This window comes from Notechis scutatus, chromosome 1, assembly GCF_049901735.1.
Source record: "Notechis scutatus isolate UNSWTSFEM ecotype Mainland chromosome 1, rNotScu1.2, whole genome shotgun sequence".
Taxonomy (NCBI): domain Eukaryota; kingdom Metazoa; phylum Chordata; class Lepidosauria; order Squamata; family Elapidae; genus Notechis; species Notechis scutatus.
In genome coordinates, this window is record NC_142009.1 from 228302257 (window position 1) to 228318736 (window position 16480).

General features: G+C 39.7%; 2 protein-coding genes across 2 annotated transcripts; both read right to left on the reverse strand.

Moving 5' to 3' along the window:
• Positions 1-7356: 7356 nt before the first annotated feature.
• On the reverse strand, positions 7357-11241 carry LOC113424761 (olfactory receptor 5AP2-like). Its single transcript, XM_026686616.2, has 2 exons — positions 11226-11241; positions 7357-8285 (listed from the first exon to the last, which is right to left on the reverse strand). Exons 1-2 carry the CDS (start codon positions 11239-11241, stop codon positions 7357-7359), a joined length of 945 nt encoding a protein of 314 aa, XP_026542401.2.
• A 3534-nt stretch (positions 11242-14775) lies between these two features.
• Positions 14776-15831, reverse strand: LOC148133221 (olfactory receptor 5AR1-like). Its single transcript, XM_087944299.1, has one exon. The coding sequence runs from the start codon at positions 15829-15831 to the stop codon at positions 14776-14778; it is 1056 nt and encodes a 351-aa protein (XP_087800425.1).
• Positions 15832-16480: the final 649 nt, after the last annotated feature.

Below are 16480 nucleotides of genomic sequence, written 5' to 3' on the forward strand. Positions count from 1 at the left end.
TACCAGGACATCTGGTAACCCGTGCGTTGCAAAAAGTCTGTTCAATTTCTTGATGACTGCATCTGTGGTGGTAGTCTTCATTTTGTTAACCTCGAGCCAGTTAGAGTATGCGTCTACTGTTATTAGGAAAGTATGCCCTTTTGTAGGTCCCGCAAAATCGATATGGATGCGCGACCAGGGACCCCTGGGCGTTTCCCATTCGGCTGGTGAGGCTTTCGGTGGGGCCGAGCGTGTCTCTTGGCATTTGCTACAGGTGGCGACCCAGGTTTCAATTTGTTTGTCCATACCTGGCCACCAGGCGTAGTTCCTCGCCAGCGCTTTCATACATACGATGCCCGGGTGCCCATCGTGCAGTAATTGTAGAACTTTTTTTTGTAGTTTTGCTGGTATGACCACTCGGTCTCCCCACAATACGCACCCTTTTTGTGAGAAGAGTTCTGTTTGTCTGTTCTTGAAGGGTTTAAAGGTTTCGTTGGGTTCGATTTCTGGACATCCCCTCTCCACCCAGCCAAGAACTCGTGCCAAGCATGAGTCTTTTTTGGTTTCCAATGCGATGTCTTGAGCTGTTAGTGGAGGTGAGGGAAGTGTCTCAATTTGTAGTGTTGATAGTGTGGGAGCCGGGTCATCTTGGAGTTCTGGCAATGGAGAGCGGCTCAAAGTGTCTGCGTGGGGAATGGTTTTCCCCGGGCGATGCCTCAATTGGTAGTCGTAGGCGGCTAGGAACTCCGACCATCGTGTCATTCTAGGGGATAGAATATGTGGAGTAGGTTTGTCACCTGCCAAGATGCCGAGTAATGGTTTATGATCTGTGATGATGGAAAATGATCTCCCATACACATACTCGTGGAACCTTTTGATTACAGATACGATAGCGAGGGCTTCCTTGTCTAGGTGACTATAGTTCCTTTCTGTTTTTGACAAAGTTCTTGAAAAAAATGCAATAGGCGCCTCTGTACCGTTTGGTAGGACATGGCTCAGGATGGCTTCTACCCCGAAAGGTAAGGCGTCACAAGTCACAGTTAATGGAAGTGTTTCATTATATTGGATGAGCACTGCATCCGAAGTTAAAAGGTCCTTTACTTGTTGAAAGGCATGTTCCTCCCGTCATCCCCAAATCCAGGAAGCCTTTTTATCGAGGAGTCTATGAAGGGGTTCAGCGACAGTCGCCTTCTGGGGTAGGAAAATGTTATAAAAGTTAATGAGTCCCAGGAAGGCTTGAAGGTCTGTTTTGTTTTGTGGTCTCGGGGCATTTTTGATGGCAGCCAATTTCTTTTCTGTAGGGTGAATTCCTTGTTTGTCAAGGAGGTAACCAAGAAATTCAACCCTTTCAGTGCATAACTGGCACTTTTCCTTCTTTACCTTGAGGCCAGCGTCTTGGAACTTTTGTAGGACTGTTCTCAGTCATTTTTCTAACTGACTCCTTGTTGGGGCGGCTATTAACACGTCGTCGAAGTAGGGCACGACCCCTTTAATGCCCTGCAACAACCTTTCCATCAGACTTTGGAAGATGCCTGGTGCTACGCTTACTCCAAACTGGAGTCTGTTACATTTGAACGCGCCTCTGTGCGTAACTATGGTTTGGGCTTCGGCGGTTTCAGCATCTACTGGCAACTGTTGATAAGCTTGGGCCAGGTCAAGCTTTGCAAATATTCTGCCACCCCCAAGTGAGTGAAGGAGATGCTGGACCACGGGTACCGGATAGGCGCTCTGCTGTAACGCATGGTTTAGGGTGGCCTTGTAATCCCCACAGATTCTCAAAGATCCGTCAGGTTTTATGGGAGTTACAATTGGGGTCTCCCATCGGGCGTGATCAATGGGTTCTAACACGCCTTGTGCAATTAGTTTGTCCAGTTGCTCGTCAATTTTTGGTTTGAGAGCAAAAGGGACTCGGCATGGTTTTAGGCGAATGGGCGCGATATCAGGGCGGAGATTAAAAGAGATAGGGGACCCCTTGTACTTGCCTAGATTTTCACTGAAGACTTCTTGGAAGTCCCGGACGAGGGCCGCTTCCCAGTCTTCGTCTACAGTCTGATTGATGCCTGCCATTTCGATTCCTAATGGCGCGAACCACTGTAGACCCAGTAGGCTGGGTCGGTCTCTGTCAACGATGGTAAGAGGTAGTATTGCGGTGTGGTCCTTGAAGGAGACCTGGAAATGACTGGAACCAGCGACCGGAATCCGGTTGCCCTAGTAGTCCTTTAATATAAGCCTCTGAGTGCTGAGGTCTTGGCGGCGGATGTTGGGAATCAGCTGCTTCAGGGTTTTCCAGGAGACCATGGAAAGGGAAGACCCGGAGTCCACTTCCATGATGCACGGTCGATTTTCAATGGTGACCTCTACACGGATTTTTCTGTTGTCTAAGGATGAAGCGTGGCCGATGGTGATAGTCTGATGTGCTTCTTCCCATCTGGGTGCGCCAGTAAACTTCCGGGTTCTGTTGTACTGGCTCCACTGGTTGTTTGGGCGGTCCCAATTTGTGGTGGGGGTGCCATCTGTTTGTCGGAGACTGTTTTCTTTCCATTTGGGACTGGATCCTCTTTTGTTTCGGCATACTTTAGCAATATGCCCTCTTTTCTCACAAAAACGACAGATGGCATCTAGGAATCTGCATTCGGATCGTGGGTGGTTTCCACCACATCCGGCGCATTGGAAATTTGATTTACGACCCCTCTGGTCTCGTTGTTCGCGCTCTGACCGGAGTCTGTGGACTTCTTCCTCTTCATTATCTGATGAAGATTCGATGTCTTCATGATGGGTGGCTGACGTGTATTTCTCTGATGGCGTTGCCGTATCGTTGGTGGGTTGGCGGCTGGCCCCATTTGTCCAGCGCATCCGTGCTGCTGATTTACGGGTGGCTTCAGCTGCAGTGGTGTCGGCTATGGAATCTGCGAGGGAGATGTCTCCTTTGGCCATGATTTTGCTTTGGACCGTTGGGTCTCTTAGGCCAAGGACAACTCGATCCCTCATGGCTTCTTCTAGATTTGCAAAGCCATACAAACCGCCTAAATTCCTTAGGTCAGCTACAAAATCCCCGATGCTCTCACCTTCGCATTGATCCCTTTGGTAAAATTCGTGTCTGCGGATGAGAGTCGGTACTGCCGGGGCGTAATGGTTGCGAAGGATGGGAGCAAGGGTATCCCAGTCCATTGATTTGACTTCAGCCAGTTTTGCAAGCGCTTTGGCCATTTTAAAAACGGCGGGTCCGCAATGCGTCAGGAAAACTGCTCGTTTTTTGCTGGGAGTGGCATCCTTCAGATTGTTGGACTCTAAGAACATTTGAAACCTGTCCATGTATGAGTCCCAGTCTTCGCTGGCTGGATCGAACGGGGCGGGTGGTATAGCACTGCTGGCCATTCTGCCGACGTCTGCGTGCTGTCAGCCACGTGCTCTGTTGATCTTCGTTGAGTGCTCAGTCAGCTCTGCTGTCTCCGGATCCCATCCTCGTCGCCAGTGTTATGCCTGGAAGGATGGGTCCAAGAATGGAGACAAGACTCAGAAAGTAACTACAGCTCTTTATTAGTGACTGCCGATCTGAGCGAAATATCCTAGCCGCAGCAGCCCCTTTTATAGAGCTGGCTGAGGCTAAATGGCCAATGACAGTGATTTGAGCTTGCCGCGCTTGGTTTGCCCAATCGTGGCAGCCTGTTTACTAGCCAATTGGATCAGTCTGGAGTGACCAATCACGACCCGCTGTTAGCGGACCAATCCGCTTTGCAGGCTTTCAAGCCTGCTAGTCCGGAACACTAACAATACCGATGCACTCCGAATCCATTGGAGAGGTCAATTTTCCTCTCCAAATTAATGGAGACCTAACCTTAATGGTATGTGGATTTTTTTGCGAATGGGATTTTCCCATATATACATGGGATTTACATGGGATTTCCGCATGTAAATGTAGATAATGGAGGTTCAAAAAGTATGCATCCTCCTAACCATAACAAGGGACTCCAAATCCAATGGCGATGTCCATTTTGCTCTCCGACTTTATGGAGATCTAACCAGGGGTGGGATATTACCGGTTCGGACCAGTTCAATAGAACCGGTTGTTATAATTCTCGGTAGTTGGGAGAACCGCTAAATTGGGCCTCTGGCTGGCCCCACCCCTCTCTGCCCACTTCTCCGCTCCCTGCCCCATCAGTCCCTATCACACATGCACAACATCATGTGCATGCATGACATGCCTGCAGCCTGCTTTTGCCCGCCTGCCAGGCCAGCCATTGCTGCCTGCCTTTCACTGCAGCCCTGCCTCATCTGATGATCTCCCTGGGTGAGTGCAAGCCCTGGTCACCTTTCCCCTCCACCACCACTTGCCTTATGTTTTGCCCCTTCCCCCCTCCCACCACTTGCATTTTGCCACCGCTGTCGGTCACCTTTCCCCTACCACCACCACTTGCCTTCCACCAGGGAACACTGGAGAGGCTCTGCTCTCCATTCACTCCATTGGATTTGGAATCCCTGTGTATGGTTAGGAGGGTGCATACTTTACAACTCTGCCTCATCTACATTTCCTGGAAAAATGCATATGGAAAATCCTATTCGCTGAGAATTCATTTAGAATTAGGGTTAGGTCTCCATGAATTAACAGAGCAAAATGGAAATTGCATTGGATTCAGAGAAACTGGGAATGGTTAGGTGGGTGCATACTTTTCAAGCCTGCGTTATCTACATTTCTTGGAAAAATACATGGAAAAATCCCATTAATGGAAAATCCACTTAGGGTTAAGGTTAGGTCTCCATGAATTTTGAGAGCAAAATGGACATCTCTAAGTGGATTTTTTGCAAATGGGATTTTAATATGTATTTTGCCAGGCAATATAGATGAGGTAGGCTCAAAATGTTTCCACCTTCCTAACCATACACAGGGACTCAAAATCCAATGGCAACGTCCATTTTACTCTCCAACTTCATGGAGAACTAACCCTAACCCTAAGTGAATTTTCCGTGAATGGAATTTTCCCATGTATTTTGCAAGGAAAATGTAGATGAGGCAGAGTTGAAAAGTATGAACCCTTCTAACCATATACAGGGACTCCAAATTGAATGGCAATGTCCATTTTCCTCCCCGACATCATGGGGACCTAACCCTAACCATATGTGGGTTTTTTGGCAAATGGGATTTTCCCATGTATTTTGCCAGGAAATGTAGATAATGCAGACTTGTAAAGTATGCACCTTCCTAACCATACCCAGTAGGGTGCAAACTGTTCCATCCTGTCTTATCTATGTTTTCCATCAAAATGCATGGGAAAATCCCATTTGGGGAAAATCCACTTAGGGTTAGGGTTAGGTCTTGATGAAGTCAGACAGCAAAATGGACATCTCTAAGTGGATTTTTTGCAAATGGGATTTTCCCATGTATTTTTTTCAGGAATTATAGATGAGGCAGGCTGAAAATGTTTCACCCTCCTAACCATACAAAGCAACTCCGAATCCAATGTCAATGTCCATTTTGCTCTCCAACTTCATGGATAACTAACCCTAACCCTAAGTGGATTTTCCCCAAATGGGATTTTCCCATGTATTTTGCCAGGAAATGTCCATGAGGCAGGCTCAAAACGTTTCCACCCTCCTAACCATACACAGGGACTTGAAATCCAATGGCGATGTCCATTTTGCTCTCCAAATTCATGGAGAACTAACCCTAATCCTAAGTGGATTTTCCACAAATGGGATTTTCCAATATATTTTGCCAGGAAATGTAGATAACGCAGGCTTGGAAAGTATGCACCCTCTTAAGCATATCCAGTAGAGTGCATACTGTTCTACCCTGTCTTATCTACATTTTCCTTCAAAATACATGGGAAAATCCTATTCATGGAAAAACTACTTAGAGTTAGTTCTCCGTGAAGTCGGAGAGCAAAATGGACATCACCATTGGATTCAATGGCCATTGGTATGATTAGGAGGGTGCATACTGTTCCACCCTGTCTTATCTAGGTTTTCCATGAAAATACGTGGAAAAATCCCATTCACAGAAAATCCACTTAGGGTTAATATAACATAAAAAGGTATTAGTTTTCCTGCATTTTTTCTTAGAAGAGGCACTAGGAGTCCTTGTAGAAAGAACATGACTCAGTAGGTTCACAAAAACATGAACAGAGATGTTCATCATATAGAGCACCAGAGAATTTACCTGCATAACAGCAGAGGGTAACACATTCAAATGAAAGAATGTGTATAAAAAATAGCCACCTTACTTTGAGGAAAATTCATTTTAAAGCCAAGAAGGTGGGATAAAAATGTTATTGAACTTCTGACTGCACAGCAATGAGTGGTTCTGTTAAGATCATTCTCAGTGATACCCTGTAGACATTTTTTTAAATTAGTGAACTTTCAGAAATAACAAAATGTTTCTTTCATAGTAAAATAAAAATACTTTCCAGTAATTTAAACAAATTGAACTTATGAAAATGAAAATAAGGGAAAAATAAAATCCATATAGTATCAATGTAAGATTAACTCAATCCCTTAACTAATCATTAAATCTAGACCATAAGAACTCATTGCTCCATCCTTTCATTTCTAGTATATAAAGGCATTTCAAAACCTGATAGCAAACATATATCTTGAATCCATTCTTTAACTTCAGGAAAATACATTTCTTTCATCTGTGTAAAATTATTATCTTTGCTGAACCCAAAGCTTAGTAAAACCAAAAGTCTTCATAAAATGTCAAATCCTGTTTTTAGATATAGAATTCAACATCACATCTATAGAACTGTGTTAACATAATTTGTAATTTAAAACCAAAAGGGAATTATGACTGGATAGAATCAAATCATATGAGTAAAAATGAAACAACCTGCCATTGCCCCTCAATTTTCTTACAGTGCCAACACACACACAAAAAAATCAGATATTCAAACTTTTTAAAATCATTATTTGATGCTCCAGTAAACATAAAACAATTGCAATTAATTAACTTCATTCTTAAATTGTAATAAATATTTCTATTTCTGAAAAGCTGGATCCATTGATTTTCTAAAACTTGGAATGCTTAATAATTATTTGAAGATGTCAGAAGCTTTTTCAAAGTTTCTGGTATGTGGAAGTTCAGCCAGCGTTAACAAATGCTTCTTAATAAAAGATGTCACAAAAAAAGAAGAATCTGTTTTGCTTGTTGACATTCAAGAAATTAATAATAATAATAATAATAATAATAATAATAATAATAATAATAATAATAATAATAATAACTTTCAAAAGCACAATCTATTTGAAAAATATATGATTCACAAACTATTCCTATTTGTGTTTAAGAAGCAATGGATTTTGTTTTGAAAAATGGAAATTTAGCCTGTTAACATGTATGTATTGTAGTGTCCTGTCTTGTCTGTTTTTTAATATAAACAAAATTCATTTAAAAAATACCATTCCTTTTAATATTTTCTTCATGCAAGTTATAACTTCTTTGTTTTTCAAGCTGTATATTATTGGGTTGAGCATTGGGATTATCACTGTATAGAAGACTGACACTACTTTATCGGTGTTCATGGAATAACTAGTTGTAGGACGCAAGTACATGAAGAGAAGAGTTCCATAGAAAAGGGTGACAACCATCAAGTGAGATGTGCAAGTAGAGAAAGCTTTGTATTTGCCCTCTACGGAGTCCATTCTGAGGATAGTAAAGAGGATGCAGCAATAGGATACAAACACCAATGATGTGGTAGTGACTTCATTAAACCCAACAATTGTAAATAGCAAAAGTTCATTGAGTGAAATATCAGAACAGTAAAGATAACTCAGAGGAGGTCCATCACAGAAGAAATGGTCAATGACATTGGTTTTGCAACATGTTACTCGTAAACTGAATCCTGTCTGGATTGTAGAGTTCAGGAATCCAGCCAAATATGACAAGGTGACCAAAGTGATACAGATCTTTCGAGACATGATGTATGTATACATGAATGGGTTACAGATAGCCAAGTATCGGTCATAAGCCATCACAGCCAAAAGGTAACATTCTGTGGTTGCCAAACCAGCATAAAAGTAAAGTTGCAAGATGCACCCAGTATATGAAATGATTTTTTGGTGTGATAGGAAGTTTATAAGCATTTTGGGGGTGACAACTGAAGAATAACAGAGATCTAAGAAAGACAAATTGCTGAGAAAGAAATACATGGGGGTTTGAAGGTGAGAATTGATTTTCACAACCCAAATAATAACAGTATTTCCTACAACAGTGATAATATAGATGAGCAAAAAGATCACAAAGAGAATGTTTTTCAGGACAAGACAATCCGTGAATCCCAAAAGAATGAAGTTTTCCATCAGAGTACAATTTTCTCCAGCCATCTATTTGATGTATATTATGAAATACGGAGTCTAAAAAAGAAAAATGATGTTATGGTATTCACCTGAAGAAATATGTTATTATGTGTGAGAGGGAAACAGAAAGGAGACTTATCTGTCTGAGAATTCCTTAGAATGTCTCTATATGAGATTGGACAAATGAACCTCTGCAGTGGTTGGATTCAATTTTTTTTACTACCGGTTCTGTGGGCGTGGCTTGGTGGGCGTGGCAGGGGAAGGATACTGTCAAATCTCCAGTCAGAGTGGTATTTGCCGATTCTCAGAACTACTCAAAATTTCCGCTACCAGTTCTCTAGAACTGGTCAGAACCTGCTGAATACCCCCTCTGAACCTCTGTGCTTATTTTCCTTATTTGTAAAAGAGGAACCTTATAGTAACTGTGGAACCATGGCATGGAATAATACTTTAAATTAGTCTTCTGCAACCCAATGTTTTCTCAATTTGTTCGACTGCAGCTCAAATCATCCTAGCCAGCATGGCATTTCTCATCCTGTCTGCAGATTATGACAATTCTATTCCAGTAAATCTGGAATTCATGAATATGAGAAAGATTGTTTTCAATATTGCAAGGCATTTTTCTGTGGGTAATAAAATTATGTCCTGTCATGTCTTGGGAATCATTTGCCTCTGATTTTCAACAACAACAACAACATTATAGACTATTACTTGGTTTTATTAATGGTTGGGTAGATAGCTATTACAAATAAGAAACAGATTTGGATAAAGAGGACAGAATGTTGAAGCACAAACATCTTTGCACATATTGTCTGTGTAATCTATTTTTTATAGGAAACCAGATCAGATTTACCTTTGTTGACTTTTATCCAAAACTAGCCCTATTTATTGTTTATAATGACTGTTCTACTCAGCATCTGATTCAGAGCAGCACACATTTATAGCAATTATTAAAAGCAACACAATCCAAAACAATAGCATATAAACACCCAATCTTGCAAATATCTAATCTTTTGCAAATCTTCCAAAAGAAAAGGGGGGAAAAAAGAAAAGAAAAGAGGTTATTAGCATGTTTTATTCAATTGAAACCCATATAAAGCAACATTCTATAAGCTCCAGGATTCTAACTACATAGCAATAAATTATTATTACATTATAAATATTGAATAATGTAATGTTCTTTCTCTTATTAGACAGTATGTGGAAATGGCCTTACAAAGCAAAGTTTGTTTGTGTCATAAAAAGCAGTTAGTAGTTAGATTACTAATTTATAAATATTGGATTCTATAGCCTGGGATAAGAATTTCACTTTTTAAATAGTTTTCTTCCTACAGTGTCAAAGCAATCTGGTTTTGTCTTGAGCATTATAAAATTAAGATCTCCAACAGAATGCAAATAGTTGAAATCATAGCAGCAATTCAAATCATTAAATCATCAATTCTACAGAAAATGGAATATAATTGCTGACTTGTTTAAAGTATTGACTTTCATTGTTTAAAATGTTTAGTAATAAGTACAAAATTACTGTATTCAAGATTTAATTCATATAATATAACATTCATTTTTGTTTTTGAGATCCCCCTACAATCTTGCAGCTTTGCTAAAAAAAAGACACCCAGTATTACTGAACAGATGGATTGGTTGGTATGAATCCAGGGATTAGATGGTAATTAGACTTCATTTTTACTTTTGAAAGAAACATAATTGATATTAAAGTCTGATTATTCTGACATCTGTACCATAAGCTTAGTTGAAAACCAGGCTTACTAAATGTAGTGCTTAAGAAATAATAATTTAGAAGCAAGAACATTTGGTGCAACTTCAAATCTGTCAGTCAATATCTATACATACTACTCTACAATCAGACACAAAAAGTTGTTTTTGATTAAAGGTGATGTACACATTTTAACAATATTGGTCATTCAAAACATTAAATAAAAGGACTCAATATTCTAGTCTACCTCAAAAAAACAACAACAAGAAATTGAATCCCTCCTGATGTATTTTGAACTATAACTTGCTGAATGTTTTGCCTATATTAGAGGAGGCTTAAACAGTTACCAAAATTCTGAACTATATTTGATTCAGCTCATTACAGTTCCTACCTTTCATTTCTGTAAATAATACAGACTTCAATAAGAAAGAGAAAACATGCTCAGTTCTCTTATTAAATCAGAAGAGACATGACTACAGCAATTAAAAAAAACAGATGTTAAATGGCTATCTTGAAATGTGGCTATTATAATTCCTACCCCACAATTCCATTCCCTGATTTCTGTAAGCCAACAGGCACAACAGTAAATCCATACTCACTTTGTTTAGGTGTAAAAAATATAGGTTGTATGGTTTTGCAGGCTGGAGATAGACATCTTCTCTTAGTCATCTTAAAATGAGGGATTCCCAAATGATGATTATATCAGGAGAATTTTGGGTTTGTTTGCTTTTAAACCTTTGGGAATGGTACTCCTAATTGACTTCTGACTCTGTTAACTCAAATCTATAATGTTCTTTCTGATTTTGATGATCAGCAAGCTGACAAGCAGAAATTTGTAGTTAAAATAAAAATAAAATAGAATGACCATGTTGGCTTTTTGATGGACAATATCAGTCAATATGTCAGACTGCTGATCATAGTGCCATTTTGTGGCACTAAACTTCCCACAAAAGAGTTAAAGCAATTATGAAAGAATTTCAACAAGTATTGCACATCAAATGGAAGCTTTATTTATAACAAATTACATTGAACTTTTTTTTAGCCTCTTCTGCCTTCTCCAAAATTAAACAAGAAGTAACTCTGTCCTGGATGGGAAATACAGGGTTTTGTGGTAATGGCATGATGTATCATCAAGTTCTTACTTTTGATTATGTAAGAACTAGTCATCACAGAGATGCTCTCTGTAAGGAGACAAATGATTTCTTTGCCACTAAAGCAAAAATAACAAATAACAACAATATACTGTAACTAAATTTCATTGTGCTTATCAATATTTATTGAAGTATTTTTAAAATATTCATTTACTTAGTATTAGCAATAGCAATAGCACTTAGACTTATATACTGATTCACAGTGCTTTACAGCCCTCTCTAAGCAGTTTACAGAGTCAGCATATTGCCCCCAACAATTTGGGTCCTTATTTTACCCACCTCAGAGGGATGGAAGGCTAAGTAAACCTTGAGCCTGGTGAGATTTAAACCGCCAAATTGCAGGCAGCCGGAAAGTAGCAAAAGTAGCCTGCAGTACTGTACTCTAAGCACTGCACCACCATGGCTCATCATCATTATTTCATACTTAAATATCCCCTATCCAACTCCTATTGATCAGAATTTCAATGGAAGGTACTGTATATCACCATATTCAATGGTTCCACTTCTCAGAAACCCTGAATATCCCGTGTACCCGACCAATTACAAAACATAGCATATAACCAACCCCGTGCTTATTTCACACTGCATTAATCTGTTTAATAATGAATTATAATTATAATGGTATAATGATGGGGTGGGATTTGGATTGGCTACTGTGACATCACATCCCTGGCCAGTACAAGACACCAGTTCAAGAAAGAATTAAATAGTTTTATACAAAGATAGGAGAAAAATGTTTCAATCCAATGTTAAGTCCCTCCAAACTCTAGAACCTCTAGCCAAAGCTTAGAACATTTCCTGGTTGATTTTAAACCTAGCAATAAACCTTAATTTCATGAAATAAACACAGATAGTCTTTCCTTTATCCTAAATGCAAAGCCAGTTCATAAACAGAGAGTGAACACATTTAATTAAGCCAAGATTGTAAATCTGGGATAATATGGTTTTTTTTTTCATTGTACAATATTTTTCACAGTTCTTCATATAATAACAGATTCTACATTTTTGATATGCTATTCAAAATGACATTTATCTTTTAAAACTTGATATTCTTCACAAAACCAGATTAACGAATGGAGGGATATTAAATTAAACAGGGTGAAAGTAAGGCAAGTCAATATCTTATGCATAAGGATGCCCTTCATGATTTTACATTTCCAAGATAAGAAAAATGACAGCCAACCTTTCTGAACGTTCTTTGAGGTATCCAATGTACTTGGAAAAAAAAAATCTTAATCTCATTTTAAACTCAAAGGAAATGGGCTTGGAAGGTTCTAGGAAATATTTAAGATCTTCAGTGATTGCTTTGTTAATGTGGAGTATTCCTAACCTTTTTTCTCAAATTCTTGCAAACAACCACTATAATATTCATCTTGGTAATATTTTTTTGTTTTTTTAATATAAAATTACATGAGTCAGAAGCCATTTCGATACTCATAATAATTCGGGAGATTTAGATGCTGTTAATGCATTTTGAAGACAGCCAGTTCAGTGTAAAGGCGAAAGAAAGCAGGAGACCATGAGCTCTATCATGCCTTAGGCACAAAACCAGCTGGTAACCTTGGGCCAGTCCTTCTCTCTCAGCTCTAGGATGGCAAACCACATCCAAAAATGCTGCCCAAAAAATTGCACAGACTTGTCCAGGCAGTCCTTAGGAGTCAAGACCAAGTCAAAGGCACAGTTACACAAAAGAAGTAACATGTTGCATTTGTTTATGTGTTTGTTACTGGAGGTTGAAGTATGCTGCTTCTGCATGTGAGTGTTTTTGAGAGTTGAGCCTAAACAACGAGTACTGAAATATTTTTAACTATAATATACAGAGTTATTTTTTAAAATTTATCTGCCTACAGCAGTGATCCCCAACCTTTTTTACGCCGCAGCCTGGTATCCCCAACCTTTTTTATGGCGCGGCCCGGTACCGACATCAGCTGGGCGCCGCCATCTTGTTTTGATGAAAAAGTGCTTCCGGTGAGCTTTCTACCCGGAAAAGCTCACTTTTTCATCAAAACAAGATGGCGGCGCCCAGCAAGCCAGCGGCCCGGTAGGACTTGTTCCACGGACCGGTACCGGTCCGCGGACCGGTGGTTGGGGACCCCTGGCCTACAGGACTTATCGATTGTTATAATTAACTGACACTGAGGAATGTGCAATTCCCCAAGTCCATTGTGAGTTAAAACAAATGCATAACAGTAAAAAAACAAAATGAAAACCAAAAATATGCAATATAAAGAATCATATGTACCAGGAATCAAGCATGCCAAAGACACCATGAAAAACTTGCAAACCCAGAGACATGATTATAATAGCTGTGCCCCTGAGGCTTTTTCAATAGTCCAGTAATTTACAGGCAATATAATATAGAGATAGGCAAAGATTGGCACATTGCTAGCTACATTTTATGAGAAGAAGAGTCCAAGAGCATGTGCTCTATGCCTATGTGCTTGGTAAGAAAGGCAGAAGGAAGTATCTACCCAGAGTTCATGTTAAGCAAATACAGGCATTATAATGTACAGAGGTATGAAGGGTAAATCCTTAATTCATTCATACCAATAGAAGATAATATTTGCAGCTCAGGGTTGAACTGTGGGGTTCTTGGTGTTCTCTGACCTTGGTTGTTTTCTTACAAACACTTCATTACCCGACTAGGTAACATCATCAGCGCTCTGAAGCATAGACATAGTTCTTAAAGGATCCATCAGATAATTTTTTAACTCACAATGATGTAAATAAATAGATTTATTTTTTTTAATGCTGCCCATTGATATTACTACTGCAGCCACGTCAGGAGCGCTGAAGATCTTCTGGGTTGAAGGGATCAGCTGGTGACATTACTGCTGCCAGGGAGAAGCCCAGTTGGGAGCTCCTTTCGTGTCCCCATTAAGCTGCCCACTGAAGTGGTACACATCTATCTACTCATGGTGGCCCACTTTCGAATTGCTAGGCTGGCAGGAGCTGGACCAAATGATGGGAGCTCACATGTCACATGGCAGCAATGGGTCTCAAACACAAGCCTGCCAATCATCTGCCCAGCATCTTAACCATGTGAGCCACTGTGCCCATTGATCAAGTGACTTTAAACAACGTATGTAGGACCAAAACAGGATACAGAATAAAGGTAAAGGTAAAGGTTCCCCTGCACATACGTGCTAGTTGTTTCTGACTCTAGGGAGCAGTGCTCATCTCCATTTCAAAACAGAAGGGCCAGCGCTGTCCAAAGATGTCTCTGTCGTTGTGTGGCTGGCATGATTAAACCTTTGGCACATGACTAAACACTGAAGGTGCACAGAATGCTGTTACCTTCCCACCAAAGTGGTCTCTATTTTTCTACTTGCATTTTTACATGCTTTCGAACTGCTGGGTTGGCAAAAGCTGGGACAAGTAACGGGAGCTCACTCCGTTATGCAGCGCTAGAAATTCAAACCACTGAACTGCTGACCTTTATGATTGACAAGCACAGCACCTTAGTCACTGAGCCATTGTGTGCTTACAGAATAAGAATAAGAAATCCATAGAAATAATTCTGCCACAAACATTTAACTGCAAAAATACACTTAAATAGAATTCCATTATATTTTAGTCTTTTGCCAAGTACATGTAAAGCAGAATATTGAGAATATATTGCAGCATTTTAAAGAACATATATTAATTACAGGAAAGAATATTCCATTTCAATATTTGGAAAAAGTTGCTTATACTCTTCACCACCACCCCCGCCAAAAAATCAGGAAATCTTTTTTTAAAATCTACTAATTCAGACTGAGACTTTTTAAAAAAAAGACCTCTTAAAGCATCCTTCACCTCCTTATTTCTCAGACTGTAAATCAAAGGGTTCAGCAGGGGGATAACAATTGTGTAGAAAACAGCCAGAATTTTGTCACTCACGTCCTGGATGGGGGTTCCATTGCTTGATTTTGGTCGGAAATGTAAAATAAGGATTGCCCCGTGGAAGATAGCAACTGCAATTAGGTGTGAAGTGCAAGTGGAGAAGGCTTTCAGCCTGCCTGAAACTGAACTGATCCTCACAATGTTGGCCAGAATACATATATATGAAAGAAAAACACTCAGCAAGGTAGTTGCTTCTACAAGTCCAGCCACATAAAAAATGAGAAGTTCATTTAGGTGAGTGTCAGTACAGGAGAGCAATAAAAGGGCTGTGATGTCACAATATACATGATTGATCTCAGACCGACAGAAGGACAATCTGAAAGTGAAAATGGTATGCAGAAGGGAATGCAAAAATCCCAGGAGATAGGAACCTGCCATCAGAAGAAGGCAGACTCTGGGAGACATGAGGACTGGGTACAGCAAGGGTTTGCAGATAGCCACGTATCGGTCATAGGCCATTGCCGCAAGGAGAAAGCACTCTGCACTCGCCAAGCCTATGACAAAGTACATCTGCATGGCACATCCAATAAAGGAAATGGATTTTTCATCTTCCAGGAAATTCGCCAAAGACTTACAGGCAACCACAGAGGAGAATAATGAATCTATAAAGGACAGATTGCTGAGGAAGAAGTACATTGGAGTGTGCAGTTGGGGGCTGATCCTTATTAAAGCAATCATTCCTATGTTGCCCACCAATGTAGCCATGTAAAAGATCAGGAACACCAAAAAAAGGATGATCTTCAGGGCAGGCTTGTTGATGAAGCTTACAAAGACAAAATCCTTGACTTTTGTGGTGCTGTTTTCTTCTGTCATTTTCCTTCCACACCTGCAAGGTTTGCAAAAAATATGGCAGACAAAGAAAAAGCAATATTTTTTTAAATAATTTATATGAGTGATTTAGGGAATTCATGGATTCTAAATGTAGGGATGAGCATGGGCTTGAGTTATATAGAAGTGCAAGGAAATTGGCATACTCTTTGGGGATAGTGAAAGTAAAAAGTAAAAACTTGCAAAAGCCATCAGGTTTGTAAAGATTGGAGTAGCTGGAGAGGGTATGAAAGCTTTGGTGGAAGAAGCATCCATGTTTAAGCTAAATGTATGTTTGGAAGGAGATTTTCAAAAATATTGTCAGTGGAAAAAAAATTGGCCATAGTGGGAAATGGTAATAATTCACTGTTACTTTTTATATACCAGTAATTATTCAGCTGTATGAATATCACTGTGCTTTTTAAACAGGAAGGAAGGTAGGAATTTAGCCATTCCAATTATTTGTCTTTGAATTCCAGTTCAAAACCTTCTCCATATTTTTTTTACAATTCAAGCTACATGATCAAGCTATTTATCATACACCTGTTTTGATAGACATTTAAATGTTGCTTTGACAGCTGTCAAATATTTGTACATAAATATTGTCTTTGTAAAGTAATATTCTCTTTTCACTTTTTAAAATTTATAGAGATGA

What these genes read in the sequence shown, in the direction of transcription:
- LOC148133221 (XM_087944299.1), bottom strand. Translation starts at nt 15,831, where the DNA reads ATGACAGAAGAAAACAGCACCACAAAAGTCAAGGATTTTGTCTTTGTA.